The following is a 16,043-nucleotide window of genomic DNA, read 5'->3' on the forward strand; positions in this document are numbered from 1 at the left end:
CAACTAAAACATTTTCTCCTTTGGTCACGACGTGATGCGGGGAAGTTGGGCTGTGGAGCAAACTTTCGCTGATACTGAGCAGTTCCTCCTCTGTGTCTGGAGCCCGCAGAAAACCAGTAGCCCTGTGGCGGATTCTGCCTCTGCTGACCTGAGAATTGCAGTCCTAATGCGCCATCGCCCCCCCCCCTGCTGGCGGTGGTTGTATGGACTCCCTAATGTGAGACACTTCAGCTCTAAGATCTTTCAACAGAGCCATCTCAGATTTAATTTCCTCAAGCTGGGAAAGAACAGATGGGGAAACTTTAGACTTTTGTTGAGTTGGTATATTTTCATTCTTTTCAGCAGAAGCATCGCTGGACTGAACTGAATGGATGGTAACAGGTCTTTGTTGTCCTGATAATTTTTTCTTGTTCTGCCTCTCGGTCTTATAAGCACATGCTGTATTCACTCGCTCAAGCAACAGTTCATCAGCGATGTCAGTTTGCTCCAAGTAGGGCTGAAGATCCCGCCTGATGTTGTCATTCTGCAGGCCAGTTAGCACAGTGTGAAGAAACATCTTCTGCACTAATCCAGGGTCATATTGGAGACCTGACTCAGATTCCTGCGAAGCGAACACATTTTTTTGTCTCAGGTCGAAAGTGCGAATTAGGAAGTTCTGTGGGGTTTCTTTGATGCCCTGAACCTCTGAGGTCAGCTGCTTATAAAGGTCGGTTGCACTTTTCTCTTGATAATGCCTTCGGAGTATTTGCCTCAGTATGGGTAAGGTTAGGTTGGTTTTGCCCTCTAAATAACTGCAGAGTTGCATGCCCGGAGATATCGCTCTTATCACTGCATCTGCTATCTCGAGTTCCAGAAACCCCTTGCTTAAGCCATGTTCAATTTGACGTGCTAGGCTCGAAAAAGTCAGCTTGTCTTTCTGACCGGGCTCACCGATTTGGCCAGCAATCTTAAAATCCTTTTGCCATGGGTGAGGTGCAGGACTGTGGACTACACTCTGTGGTGACTGTCTGGTGGGGGTAATGCTTTTAATTCCTTTCATCTCGGGCTTATTTTTCTCACTCTGTTTCTGTGTGCTTGCTAACTGAAGCTGCAAGGCCTCAATTTCCTCCAATATTCTTTTCTCCTCTCCATCCTGTTGCTCACCTACTGGTTTTGATGGGCCAGCTTTACCAGCTCAGAAATTTTGTCTTGAAGATGGAGTAAGCCAGCCATACCTTCATCCTCAAGCTCTTCTAGCTCTACTCTCTGTATGTGGTTTGAAATTAGCAGAGGTGGGATCAAGTCACTGTTAGGCAAGTCACAAGCAAGTCTCAAGTCATTGCCCTCGAGTCCCGAGTCAAGTCGAGTCAAAGACGAAGCAAGTCCCAAGTCGAGTCACAAGTCACAGCCAACAAGTCTCAAGTCGAGTCACAAGTCGCACCATTTTAGTTTCGAGTCATTTCGAGTCATTTTATTATAGTGGGGACGGGGAACCCTGGGTGATGGTGCGCTGCCTCACAGACCTAGACTACGAAGGGAAGGGTAACGGTGGATCGACGGTGACTGTGTTATAGTACTGTAACGCTCACCCCAATGCTGCAGCGTAAATAAGGAGGCGATGACTGGCTTGCAACTCCGCTGCATTTATTTATATAAAACAACTCAACTTCGGTCACTTGGCCGTCACCACGCCGAACGAACACTTCCGCATACACGGCCCCCCAAAACTCGGGTTGTCTCGCGTAACTACAGCTGGTAACAAAGCATAACGTGAACACATGCAACATCTGCAAAACTGATTAACTAATAACTTTAACTCAGCTCATTACACTACTTTAAAACGGACGTTGACATAATGTTGGAGAGGATTTCCATCGGAGTCTGAATCCGGGTTCAAAAATCCCGATTTTTGTAACCATGAACGAGCTGTCTCGTTGATACGGTCAAATGGACTGCAGTGATTGGATGTTGTTCAGGCAGCGCGCGCTCTCTGCATACAGGTAGCGCATATTTTTTTGACAGATGCAGATAAACAGCGCGGCGCGGTGGTGTGAAAATGTTTTCCCCTAGTTTGAATGGGAAGTAGCAAGTCTTCTCGAGTCAAAAGGCTCGAGTCCAAGTCAAGTCACGAGTCATCGGTGTTCAAGTCCAAGTCGAGTCAAGTCTTTGTAAGTTTTGTCGAGTCGAGTCTCAAGTCATCAAATTCATGACTCGAGTCTGACTCGAGTCCAAGTCACATGACTCGAGTCCACACCTCTGGAAATTAGTGTGATGAGAGCAGTTCGGCCCTTGTTGGTAACATGCTCAAACTCTGCTCCGGCAATGATTAGATAGTCACACAGCTCCACCAAACTCTCTCGGGGCAACAGACACAATGCCCTTATTACTTCAAGCTGTAACTCCTCTAATCCGGTCGACTCCATCTTCCCAGCTAGGTGTAGGTGCTAGCAGTGAAGTGGTACCTCTTAATCTTCGGGTAGTAATAGCAGCTCTCCTGGTATGCAGAAATACCTCAGATCACATGCAAGCTGCCCCAGACGATCGGACTCCCACTATCGCTGATTCGCCACCTGCTTCTGATGTTCCGGGTTGTTTAAAGGGGATGTGTGACGGCGGGGGACATCTGTTGAAGACGCTAAACCACGCTGCACACTATCTCAGCGGTGCCTCCAAATGTTACGCCCCTGTAAAAGAGGAAATATGACATACGACACGGACACAATGCAGTTCAGTGTCGGCCATAGTTGTAATGACCGAGCCTGCCACATGCTCCGTTCACAGGCAAAACGAGGCATTAGCAATCGCTCACAGATCGTCCCTGAATGAGGCATTAGCAATCAATCTGATTGCACTGATACGGTGAAACTTAAACCACCGAACAATAAATCACTGATCTACAGACCATTAGTGCATTTTAACTTTGACCTTTTTCTGAACATTGAGTATATTTTGACTTATATTAACCCATTCAATACAACAATAATACATCATTTTTATCATCCTTACATATCTTTGTTTTGTGTTGCTGTGGGAAGCGCATTTTCAGTCGTGTATTTAAACCTGTCTTTTTGTTCCCAAGGAAACGGGGAAGCACCTTGGGAGTGTGTAGGCAAGCTGCCCATGGCCTACGCCACCCGTAGTGATCCTCCTGTCTACACTAGGCAAGACCTGGGTTAGGGATCACCCCTCCTGTATTTTGGTTAGTGAGTCTTACTAGTGCTTAAAGCTAGGTTAGGGGGGGGGGGCTATTTCAGATAGGCAAGAGGGACTGTTTGGTTTCGTTCGTTGTTCTGGTTCCGTCCGCCCCCTTTTCCCAAGCAACGCGTATTTTTAATAAACATTTCTTTTTACTTTTTACGGGTTATATGTGTTCTGGTCGTCGATGCAACTACACGCACCGCACCTTTTTCCTCCTTGCTGCATTGAGGTGATGAGCGGCGGGTCGTTACGTTCCCTCCCCCAAGAGGCAACGTAACACCATTCAACAACAATTTCCACAAGGCGCAACTGATGACTAATAAAACATAAAAGAATGTTTTCATTATTAAAACGCAAACCTGTTGAACAGGATGCAGAACAATGTGATGAATTAAAGTCACTGGATGTAACCCAGGGTTTATTTTTCTATAAACTTATTTATGTTCTATAAACATTGAACTACATATTAGTACTTTGCATTATTATCGTTTTCAATACCTTTTACAGTTATGCATTAAATCATTCTGGGATGTTGCTGATTTTGATTGGATAGCCCGACCTAGAACATTGTCCACCCTGATGACTAATAATGAAAACATTCTAGCATGTTTCTTTATTAAAACGCATACCTGTTGAACAGGATGTTGATCTTTGGAAGCCTGATGATGAAGGATGATGAGTCGCCTGTCAGCTTGATTAATGTCATGTTCACTCCTTTTTGTTGACACCCCTTCTGTCATACCTGTAGGTCAAGCTTGTGTTTGTGTCCTGTCGTCATGTCTGTTTTTGAAGAATAAAGAATGCATTACCTGGTTCATAGCATTACACTGTAAAAAGGAGAACTAGCAATTGTTGATCTCATAAAGGTTTTCATATTCACTTGACTCAAAAATGAAGTTTTGCAATAACTAACAAACGTGTCAGGCCAGAAAACCTCTCCCTGTCGTTGGAGAGTATTTTCACTTCCTTTTGACCTTAAACCTTTTAGCACTTGCTGTTGTAAGCAGTCTATGGAGCCTTCTCCAGCAAAAATTTTTAAATATTTTTAATTTGTAAATTTCAAAAATAAAATTGCCAGCAGGGTTGCAGTTTTTTACTTTTCTTTTTGCTTCTTTATTATGATACTTACATCGTCTCTCGGTTACGTATGTAACCTTTGTTCCCTAAAGGGACGAGACGCTGCGTAAAAACGCTGTGGGAACGCCCCTGCGTGACCGCCTCTGCGCGCCCGCGTCATGAAGCACGTGTGAAAACTAACCAATGGCGAGCTGGTACGTCATAGGCGGGCGACGCCGGGACCAGGGCGCTAAAAAGGGACCCGAAAGGGCAGGACCATTCATCTCTGAATAATGGCTTTTATCAATAGCAAGTTGTAAATCAGACTTATTTGATGAAATTGCACTTTGTTGTTTCTTGTTCTTCTGAGTTTGTTTCCTAATGGTTGAAATGCACTTATTGTAAGTCACTTTGGATAAAAAGCATCAGCTAAATGACACATAATGCAATCTAAAAGCTGACCAACGGTCGCGCAAAATCTAACTTGTTACACTACATGTCATTTAGCAGACACTTTTATCCAAAGCGACATTGCATTATAACCCATGCGTTACATTTTGCCAGGGGAGCAATTAGGGGTCAGGTGTCTTGCTCAGGGACACTGCGACATGGCACCAGCGTTGCCGGGATTTGGACCACCAACGGCGCGGCTCCCAGTGCACCACACTACTCCATGCGCCACCATCGCTCCTACTTCTAGTGGCCAGTGAACGCTCGGCTCAATGTTAACAGCAACTGTACATTATCGCTCAATAATGCACCCCAGTGACTCGCTCTCAACCAATGAGAACGCTGGATTTCATCAACCCGTATTATAAAACCTATTATAATACGGGTTGATGAAATCCATTAATCTCATTGATGAATGAATCAAAGACGGTGCCGGACCCATTTCCGTTGACATGAACGTACAGGGACTATTTTTCAAGACTGATGAAATGTGATGCACAACATTTGGTGGCTACAACTATTTTGTGCTGAAAGGCAGCTACTTACTATTTAGAATTTTGCTGCTAACCGTATTATAAAAGCCGCGCGTCGGGCCTAACTAGACCCGCAAACTATTACATTATTTGACAATACAGTTCAGTCCCTCATACCTTATTGCTTTATTAAAGTTCGTCATTCTGGAATGTTGCTGAGATTTATTGAATAGCCCTTTGTTACGTTCCCCAGTTCCTGTGTCTGGTGTGCTTGTTCTGTTTTTCCAAACCTCAGGTGATTGATTCCAGGAGCAGCTGACCCCCGATTGGAGACCAGGCCAAAACCCACTCGTCAGTGGCTGCACCTGGATTCCTTCCCTCGGAGGATATACAAGTGATTGCATTTGTTTTTGGTTCTCTCTCTGTGGCGTCCTGTACGGGTTGTAGTGTGTGTAAAAGTAGCGTGAGCGTAGTTCTGTATCTTTGTTTTGTGTTGCTGTGGGAAGTGCATTTAAACCATGTATTTAAACCTGTCTTTTTGTTCCCAAGGAAACGGGGAAGCACCTTGGGAGTGTGTAGGCAAGCTGCCCATGGCCTACACCACCCGTAGTGATCCTCCTGTCTACACTAGGCAAGACCTGGGTTAGGGATCACCCCCCTGTATTTTGGTTAGTGAGCCTTACTAGTGCTTAAAGCTAGGATTAGGGGGGGGGGGGGGTTGTTTCAGGTCAGATAGGCAAGAGGGACTGTTTGGTTTCGTTCGTTGTTCTGGTTCCGTCCGCCCCCTTTTCCCAAGCAACGCGTATTTTTTAATAAACATTTCTATTTCCTTTTTACGGGTTATATGTGTTCTGGTCGTCGGTGCAACTACACGCACCGCACCTTCTTCCTCCTTGCTGCATTGAGGTGATGAGCGGCGGATCGTTCCGACCCCTCCCCCAAAAGGCAACGTAACACCATTCAACAACAATTTCCACAAGCCGCAACTGATGACTAATAATAAAACATAAAAGAATGTTTTCATTATTAAAACGCAAACCTGTTGAACAGGATGCAGAACAATGTGATGAATTAAAGTCACTGGATGTAACCCAGGGTTTATTTTTCTATAAACTTCAACCTAAGTTTTGTTGCAATGAATGTTGAACATTGAACTACATATTAGTACTTTGCATTATTATCGTTTTCGATACCTTTTACAACTTTGCATTAAATCATTCTGGGATGTTGCTGATTTTGATTGGACAGCCCGACCTAGAACATTGTCCACCCTGATGACTAATAATGAAAACATTCTAGCATGTTTCTTTATTAAAACGCAAACCTGTTGAACAGGATGTTGATCTTTGGAAGCCTAATGATGAAGGATGACGAGTTGCCTGTCAGCTGGATTAATGTTCACTCCTTTTTGTTGACACCCCTTCTGTCATACCTGTAGGTCAAGCTTGTGTTTGTGTCCTGTCGTCATGTCTGTTTTTGAAGAATGAAGAATGCTTTACCTGGTTCTTATCATTACACTGTAAAAAAGACAACTAGCAATTGTTGATCTCAAAAAAGTTTTCATAATCACTTGACTCAAAAATAAAGCTTTGCAATAACTAACAAACGTGTCAGGCCAGAAAACCTCTCCCTGTCGTTGGAGAGTATTTTCACTTCCTTTTGACCTTAAACCTTTTAGCACTTGCTGTTGTAAGCAGTCTATGGAGCCTTCTCCACCAAAGATTTTAATTTTTTAATAGTATTTTTAATTTGTAAAATTCAAAAATAAAATTGCCAGCAGGGTTGCAGTTTTTTACTTTGCTTTTTGCTTCTTAATTATGATACTTGGATCTGACGTGAGCTTTATCCTCCTCATTGCTATAAATTATGTCCGATTTTGTGTGACTTCACTATGTCACTATATTGATTGTTATGCTTTGAGACATCGGCCATTTTCGGGCCACTTCAGTAAGATTTGGTTTGCGACGTCTGCGTAAAAGCAAATTGAACTACAAATAAGTATTTCAATACCTTTTACAGTTTTGCATTAAATCATTCTGGGATGTTGCTGATTTTGATTAGATAGCCCGACCTAGAACATTGTTCACCCTGATGACTAATAATGAAAACATTCTTGCATGTTTCTTTATTAAAACGCAAACCTGTTGAACAGGATGCAGAACAATGTGATGAATCAAAGTCACTGGATGTAACCCAGGGTTTCTTTTTCTATAAACCTCAACCAACGTTTGCAAACGGCTGCTTGTGGCTCCGCCCTCCTCGTCTCAGCCAATAGGAAACCACGTCAAGTTGTCTTTAAATAGCAAACAAAATACCGAAAGTAAGTTGTTTTTCTTGCCGCGGTGCCGATCAGCTGTTGGGTTTCAACGTCGCTGTGATTCAGCTCGTCTCTCACAACGCGGGATTTACCAAACCTTCTGCCCGGTTCCCTTGTCCATCATGGCCACCTTGGACAAGAGCAAGGTAACAGCTGCACAAGTTCAGGGCGCAGCTATAATAGAGCGGAGGAAAGGAACTTGTGTGATTGAACTGATAGGAAGTGATGATTGTTGTGTTGACCAACCCTTTTACCAACAAACAGTTCCCACATCTCTTACTCCGATCCTTTACTAACCCGGTTTCTGTCACTTTGGAACTCGGCGTTAGTTCTTGTTTTAATAGACACGTCTCTCAGCTGCTTGGTGTCTTCTTCCAGGTGTTCAACGATCCCATCCACGGCCACATGGAGATGCACCCTCTGCTCGTCAAAATCATCGACACGCCTCAGTTCCAGAGGCTCCGTCACATCAAGCAGCTCGGGGGGGTCTACTATGTTTTCCCAGGAGCGTCCCACAACCGCTTCGAGCACTCCCTCGGGTATGTCCTCCACTAGGGGCGCTGGTGTGTTGACCCGGCATCAATCCCTGCATTCATAGAGCAGTCTGTGAATAAAATGGATTAGTTAGTCATCATTATTGTAGGAGAGGAAGGCTATAGACCCACAAATAGATGAAGAGTCACACAACTTAATGTTACACTTCTAACGTGTTTCACCAAACGCTCCGATGAGTGTCTTCATCCTCAGCCGGTGGAGCTCATTGGTGTTTGTCCTCGTCCTTAGGGTGGCGCATCTGGCTGGAGAACTGGTCCGAGCTCTGCAGCAGAGGCAGAAGAAGCTCAAGATCACCCCCAGAGACATCCTCTGCGTGCAGATTGCCGGGCTCTGCCACGACCTCGGTGAGTTGAGTTCAGTGTTTGGAGGGGGGCTTAATGGCGGCTTATTGGGACCAGAAGGGATGACGTGTTGATCACATCCTCTTCCGCTACAGGACACGGGCCTTTCTCCCACATGTTTGACAAAAAGTTTATCCCTAAAGCACGTCCAGGTTACAAGTGGAAGGTAGGACACAATGAGACTTATATTTGAGTGTTTATGCATCACTTCTTGTGCATTGGGTTCTTTCCTGCATTGTTTTCTTACTTGACACAAATTATAACAGCTTTTAAAGCAGCATTAATGTGAATCAAACATATTGTAGCAAATGGATAAATGGAGGCAGAAGACGCTATTTTTCAGTCAAAAATATAATCTCATTTCCACATTCTGTTCTCTGACTGATTTATCATCTCTCGTGGGAAGTAAGCTTGGTTGATTGAACCTGCGTTGTGATTCACCAGAACAAGTCCGTCAAGTCAAGGAGACGAACACAAACAACTTTTATAATTGAACTGGTGAAATTACAAGTTTTAAAAGGACGTCACTGGTCCAAAAAAAGCACAACTTGAACAACCAGAAAGGTCTGATAATGACTTCTGCCTGTTGCTGTCTGTAAGGCCTGAGATCTGTTAAACTGCTCCACTTTCACCTAAAGACTCTAAAGGTTTGCATCACGATTTGCTGGGATTTAAAAATCCTCTCACCTCACCTGGTCTCTGACCACGAGGACACAGTTCAACCCACTTTCATTCTTCCTTTAAATCGGTGACCTGGGCTTCATCAAAGAACAGATCGCCGGACCAAAGGAGCCGAAGTCATTTAAAATAATTTTGTTATGTTATCTCCCTGCTATTACTATGTTAACTTATGGATATAAGAAACGGAAGCAAAATAAAGTTTAGCAATATTTATTAAATCAGGAGGTCAGGGACACTGATCCATTTGCATGGCGCTGCCGAGTAGAAGGCCCGGTCCCCCGCGGTGCCGAGCGTGGTGTTGGTGTTTTCGTTTGAGGTGCTGAATCATCACCGTGTTGCTCCCGTTCCATGCCATGTTGATTTTGCATAATTTGCATTTAACACACTTGTTTATTTAGTGGGAAACGCTCCCACCACTTGGACCACTTCTCTGCCTGCCCCACGTGATTCAACTGCCGCTGCTCTTTCCTCTTCCTCTTCCTCCTCTTCCTCTGCAGCACTCATCTCTGCGAGTGGCGTCATAATCCCGCGACACAATAATACTCGATAATGAAATTTGTTTCCAACACTTTTAATAATCGTTTTTAAGTTGACGGAACCCTTTTTGATATAATCTGCTATAATTAATTTCATTTGACTTCATGGCCCGACAGTAAGTACAAAATAACAACCATGAGGCACGCAGTGTTTGACATTTACTCAACTTTCAGCTGAGATTACTTTCTATTCGAGTCGTCATGCTTTCACTTTTACATCCTGACTATTTTGTTTTTGTGAATTTTTGTTGCAGCATGAGAAGGCCTCCGTGGACATGTTTGACCACATGGTGAAGGTCAACGATCTGGAGGCTGAGATGAAGAAGAAGGAGCACGGCCTGGAGCTGCCCGACGACCTGTACTTCATCAAGGAACTGATTGCCGGACCGATGGACGCTGAGGAGCTGAAGGACCCTGACGACGCTGAGGACCTGGAGGACTCTGACAACGCTGAGGACCTGGAGGACTCTGACGACGCTGAGGACCTGGAGGACTCTGAGGACGCTGAGAACCCTCAGGTCCCTGAGGACCCAGTGGACCCAGAGGTAGGCAAAATAAGTTGTTTTAGTGTGGAGGTGGAAAAATGATCATATTGTTCTTTGTTCCTGACGTCACTGGTCTCTCATGTCCTCAGTGGCCCTATAAAGGCCGTCCAGAGAACAAGTCCTTCCTCTATGAGATTGTGTCCAACAAAAGAAACGGCATCGATGTGGACAAGTGGGACTACTTTGCCAGGTGGGTCCTGTACCTTGAATGTTCCTTATTGACAAGTTAACTTCAACAGTCTTTTCACCACGATGTGTCTTCATTCTCAGGGACTGCTACCACCTGGGCATCAAGAACAACTTTGACTATGGCCGCTGCCTGATGTTTGCCAGAGTGTGTAAGGTGAAGGGGCGGAGGCAGATCTGCTTCAGAGACAAGGTGCGTTAACCCAATCGTCTCAAAATGAGAAGCTTTTTCTCTTTAAACAGTCCCCCCAAACTTTACCCGATTATCACCACTACGAGCTCTATTTTGAGCAAAAAAAAACGAATCAACTGAACGATTGAGGTAGGGAAAGCGTATATCTTCCTGGTAAAAACCTGTCAATCAGCATGTTGCTCCGCCCCAAAGCATCTCTTTCTTTATAGTCTGTTTGACTCTAAATGGACCATAATTGTCCAATGATCATCATGCTGTATTGAGAAGACTTATAAGACTTGAAACTAGAGACTGAATGTGCGTTCATGTCAGATTTGAGTCTCTTTTTGAGAAGTTCTGTCCTCCGTCCTCTGTGATCATCAGTTGTCTCTTTTAACAGGAAGTGGGAAATCTGTATGACATGTTCCACACAAGGAACTGTCTCCACCGGAGAGCCTACCAGCACAGAGTGGCAAACATCGTGGAGACTATGTGAGGAGCTTGTTGTCTTCGCTTTATCACTCCCCCCCCCCCCCCCCCCCCCATGTGTGTTACGTTTTTACAAAGTGATGATGTGATTTTCTCAGGATCACGGAGGCCTTTTTCCAAGCAGAAGGACGCATCTTGTTCAACAACCTCTCTCTCTCCTTTACCATCAACAACATGGAGGCCTACACCAAGGTGACAGGTGAGTAGAAACAAGCCGGCTCCACGCCGCCACTTTTCAAACATTTTTCACATCTGAAGAAGAAATTGAATTGAAGTATTACGGACAATCGTTATCTGCTGATAATCCACTCAAATGATGTGATGAGGGATCCGTGTTCATCTCTGCTCATGTGACATTGTAAACAACCACTCAGTGATCAGATCGACAGGAGGCGGAGCTAGCAATGTCAGCAGCACCGCTAACAGCTGACCAACGGAGGTTCTCTTTAGTTACAAAGTTGTGTCTAATTATTACATTAATATGTCATCTTCAAACGTACTTTCTATTCATAAGATGTTCAAACGCCATAAATAGATACTAAAATATAACATGTAGAAAAAACAAAAAACCCTCAAATAAATAAAACAAATTACTCTGCAATGTGGAAACAAACTAAGTTTTCAGAAGGTTCTCCTGTTAAACAGCTTTTTATCTTTTTATCAAAACAATTCTCGCTACAAACTAAAACTCATGAGCAGACTAATAAGTCACTTGTTTAAGATGTGAATTGATGTTTTTCACTCGCAAACTGTCAAATAATATTAATCTATTTTGATCCCTTCTTTGTCAGATTAAAAAAAGGTGCTGTGTTTACTGCCCCCCCCCCCCCTCTTTCTTACTAGATGACGTCTTTAATCAAATACTCAACTCATCCTCCGATGAGCTGAAAGAGTCAAGGAACATTCTTCAAGCCGTTGTGGGTCGACGCCTCTACGCATGTATCGGCCAGGCTCAGCTGAAGCCAAGCGTGAACCACAAAGTCAGTCCGATTAAAGCTGTTCCATTCAGTTATTTCATTTTGGAGAAGCTGGAAACAGTAAATGTTTAACAATGAAAGGCTTTGGAAGTGTCTTTGTTCATGTTTGGATGGAGAATTTAGTGAATCTACAAAACACGATAAAACTGCAAATAACATTTTAGCTTAGAGGTGGATCATCTCATGTGTATTATCCCCCCCCATGGTTAAATAAGCAACCTTCACCTCCTGATCTTTCTCCTCTGAAAGGAGATGGAAGCGAGCTGTAAAGCCGCTCTGGCTCAAAAGGTCCCTCCGGTTCTGGATCGTGGGGACTTCTTTGTCGATGTGAGTCTTTTTAATCTGATCCGTCCCTGTGCTCCCTGCTCTACAATGTGTCTGCAGGCTTCATTACGACTTTCTCACTCTTCTAGGTCATCAACTTTGACTATGGGAAGAAGGACAAGAACCCCATCGACAGCGTGCGCTTCTACAAAAAGGACAAACCGAGCAAAGCCTTCAAGATCAGCAAGAATCAGGTCAGAACCGAACGAGAAGCCCAGACCTCAGATCTCAGGACCGGCTTCATGTTTATGTTCAACTCTTCCCAATGACGATGGAGCTTCAAGTTAAATCATCTTCCTACTTTATTGTGTTAAATGAAGAATACTGTGTACATTCTGCACCTTTTGTGCTGTTTCCATAAATTGAGCCAAAAGTTTCCCTCCTCCAACCTTCCAGCTTTCAGATTGAACGATGACGAGCTCCTTGATACAAACTGAGGGGAAATATGGTGTTAAAACAAATAGAAAATTAAAAGAAAAGATACTGTTGTCATGGCAACTACCCAGAAGCTCTGTGGACCCTTTTAACCTGAGTCCTCAAAACTAAGCTGCTTCTCCTCCTCTGCAGGTGTCTGGCTTTCTCCCGGAGAAGTTCACCGAGCAGCTGGTCAGAGTTTACTGCAAGAAGGATGACAGCGAGAGTCTGGAGGCGGCAAAGTACAACTTTGTCCAGTGGCGCTGCTCCGACAACCAATTCCTGCTTCAGGTAATATGAGAAAATGACTTCTGTCTAGTGACCAGCGGGGGGCGACTCCTCTGGTCCTTTGGTCCCAGTGGAAACCAGAGACATAAAAGGAGACGACATGATGGATTAAAGATGGAAATAAAGAATGGGATTGGGAAGGAATTATATGTAATGAAATGTGTCCAAAAGTCTGATCCGGTGGAAGTGGACTTCACGTATTTGAACCCAGATCCCTTTTGAGCCTCATTGTCATCTGTTGTTTTGTTCCTCACACAGGACGAAGACATAAAAGCCCCCGACGGGACTCCTGAAGACCAACAGGACGACATGAAGGAAGTAAACCCAGTTGGTTCTAATGTAGAGTAGGAAGCCAGAATTCATCTTTTTAATCTATATGATAAATATCTTTCTACGAGGTGTTGGTGAGCACAGCAAGGATTATAATATCTTTGCACCAAAAAGAAGGATGCGGTATTTAGGGGGCTTTTAAACTCTTTATTATAACACTTAGTTTTATCCTTTTAATGTTGTTTTAATTTTTAATTTTTTGTTTTATTTCAGAGTGTGTGTAATAGATCCTGCTCCCTTTCTTTCTGCTCTAAGAAGCTTCTGTCACAACTTTTAAAACATATATTATTATTATTACATTATACTTATATATTTAGATGACGATTGTTTGGAGCGACGCTCTGCAAAATCTACCTTTAACATTATCAAGGTCTTATGTGTTTTCTGACAACATTTGGGAGGGATCAGATTAACATGTGAGGAGCAGGCTATAAAATGAAAAGTAACTTCCTGTTGCCACCAGGTGGCGTGATGACTGAGGTTATGAATGGTCATATGGATGTCTACAGAGTAACGAGGTCATGACAAAGAAGAAATATGGAGCACATTAGATAAAGTACGGTCTAGTTAAAACAACTTTCATTTTCATGGCAAATGGTGTTTTTGGCTGATGCTCTGCGCTCAAATAGTTCAATATTTCTCAAGCTTCATGCAATTTTTAAAGGCAAAGGTTTCAGGATCACAGTGCCCAAATTGAAAAAGAATCAGGTTTAATCTCTGGGAGGAGTTTGGTCTTTCACAACTAAAAAAAAAAGGCTAAAAATGCAGATATTCAGCGATAACTGCAGCGCCCCCTAGTCTTCAAATATGATTAAACATTAGGGTAGGTTTGGGGTGGAATATGTAAATATGCAACTAATGTGATGAGAGCAGGCCGAGTCATTTGGGATACATGTGTCTTGCCAGATTAAGCCACACCTCTCAAGTTCGTTGGTCCAAATGTTCTAAAAACAATGAGATCAACATGCAACAAACAAGGTACCAGGTGATATTGAACCAATTAATCCACGGAATATTCAGTGAGAATCGGACACAGCGTTTAGGAGAAATGGGCAAGAAGTTTGGAGCCGATGTTTTTGACAAATAAAAAATGGCGCAAAATCTAATTTGGCGCATTTAAATGCCGTGATTTACTTTTTTGTAGAGCATGAGATGATTTGTAGAGCCAATCAGGTATTTGGGGGAAAGAACTGGGCTATTGCGTCAAATTTCTAGGGGGCGCTACAGAGACATTTCTTTATACCCAAATAATATATAATTATAATAATAATTTCTTGAAATACAATAGGTTCCTCTACGACTAGTCGTAGTGAGGACTTCATTAATTCGGCAGCCAAACGGTTCTGTGAACAGATTTTGACGTGTGCGGATTTATTTTTCAGATCTATGTGACGTTGTTTATTGTGAGTGGCTCAACTTTAAGATATGAGCATTATTTCTAATGTTTTTCACTTATCTTTTCCATTTTACCAAAATGGAATCTCATGGACATTTTCTGACGGCTTATTTTATATTTTTCCGGAAAAAAACAATAGCAATATCTATGTGTGTAAAGGGATACTTAAGAGATGCTGTGTGTAGTGCCTCAAAGAAATAAATGGGTTCCTCTCAGCTTGTCACTGTTTAATGACCCTTGTTGAACACCAGGCGGCGCCATGCTCCCAGATAAGAGCATAAATGATCCGTATGAAAATAATGTTTCATACAAATAAGCAGAAAACATCAAACCAAAAAAAATGTTGCGTTATTTAGAGTAGATAGTTATTATTATTACTGTTACTCCAGGTCTGCATGAAACTAAAAATACTATGTCTAAAGATTCAAATTTAGAATTGATTAACTATGTGATCATTTTCATACATAACCAGATCATGAATCTGAACATTGGATGAAATGCATGTTGTTTACTGAGGGAATGTAAGATTTCACTTTACAACTGTAAAATGCTCTATGGGTATAGGTCTACAGATCTGGGGCCTGTACCATGAAGCTGGTTTAGGTGGCTAGCCAGCTATGTTTCCGTTTAGTTTCCATCAAACCTGGGTTTTTGGTACTATGAAAGTAGCTTATAAATCGCCTATAAATCTTTAACTTACACATTAACGCTATCAGCAATGTTCCTCCAAGATTGCTCTCTTGCTTTGGCAGCAGCGACGGTGTTACTGCGTTCTTGAAAAACATTTTTATATTCTTCATATTTATGAAGAATAATTTCTGGCTCTTCCTGGGAAGAATATATGTCCCTCTCTCTCGCCATATCAAACGTGATTGGTTGTGTGGTGCCGACGTTACTCTTATGTGCGCGTGCAGAGTAATCAGCGTTTTAGGATCAAAGCCTGGGTTGACAAAGTGAGTTGATAAGCGGCATCATGGTACCAATAAAGCCTGATTGCTTCTGTTTGGTTTTGTCGATTCTGAACCAATCCTGGAACCCTGAGTTTGTTGAACTACCACCATGGTACAGGCTCATGGTGTTCTTTTTTTGTGTGCACACCTGTTCCAGATCTCCCATCAACCATTCCCGTTCATACAGTCCGCGTTCTGAAGAGCACTGTTTTGTGTTAAAATTGCAATGGTAACAGCCTACTTGTGTGTTTTTAGTGACTTCTTTTTGTTGTGCGAACAGGGTCAATGAGGACAGGTAAGAGACTCCGGGGTTTACATATTACATACACGTAGGTGTACCTGTTGTAAATACCCTAGGCTAGAGTGAGCACCACCCATTGTATTTT

The 16,043-nt window shown here is 43.0% G+C and overlaps 2 protein-coding genes across 2 annotated transcripts in view; both read left to right on the plus strand.

Moving 5' to 3' along the window:
- Window positions 1-16,043, plus strand: part of LOC119222197 (deoxynucleoside triphosphate triphosphohydrolase SAMHD1-like) — a 122,767-nt gene that overhangs the window by 84,353 nt on the left and 22,371 nt on the right. The window lies entirely within an intron of this gene.
- On the plus strand, window positions 7,413-14,915 carry LOC119222196 (deoxynucleoside triphosphate triphosphohydrolase SAMHD1-like). The gene is made up of 14 exons (XM_062562129.1): window positions 7,413-7,619; window positions 7,852-8,012; window positions 8,257-8,372; window positions 8,465-8,535; window positions 9,841-10,131; window positions 10,221-10,321; window positions 10,402-10,510; window positions 10,890-10,981; window positions 11,077-11,177; window positions 11,822-11,958; window positions 12,205-12,282; window positions 12,369-12,473; window positions 12,847-12,984; window positions 13,240-14,915. Exons 1-14 carry the CDS (start codon window positions 7,596-7,598, stop codon window positions 13,327-13,329), a joined length of 1,614 nt encoding a protein of 537 aa, XP_062418113.1. The 5' UTR covers window positions 7,413-7,595; the 3' UTR covers window positions 13,330-14,915.

The sequence above is a fragment of the Pungitius pungitius genome, chromosome 1, assembly GCF_949316345.1.
Source record: "Pungitius pungitius chromosome 1, fPunPun2.1, whole genome shotgun sequence".
Taxonomy (NCBI): domain Eukaryota; kingdom Metazoa; phylum Chordata; class Actinopteri; order Perciformes; family Gasterosteidae; genus Pungitius; species Pungitius pungitius.

Excerpts from the sequence above, each read along its gene's own strand:
- LOC119222196 (XM_062562129.1), top strand. The coding sequence starts at position 7,596 with ATGGCCACCTTGGACAAGAGCAAG. Across the intron at positions 10,322-10,401 it reads AAGTGGGACTACTTTGCCAG|GGACTGCTACCACCTGGGCA; the intron begins GTGGGTCCTGTA and ends CTTCATTCTCAG. Across the intron at positions 11,178-11,821 it reads GGCCTACACCAAGGTGACAG|ATGACGTCTTTAATCAAATA; the intron begins GTGAGTAGAAAC and ends CTTTCTTACTAG.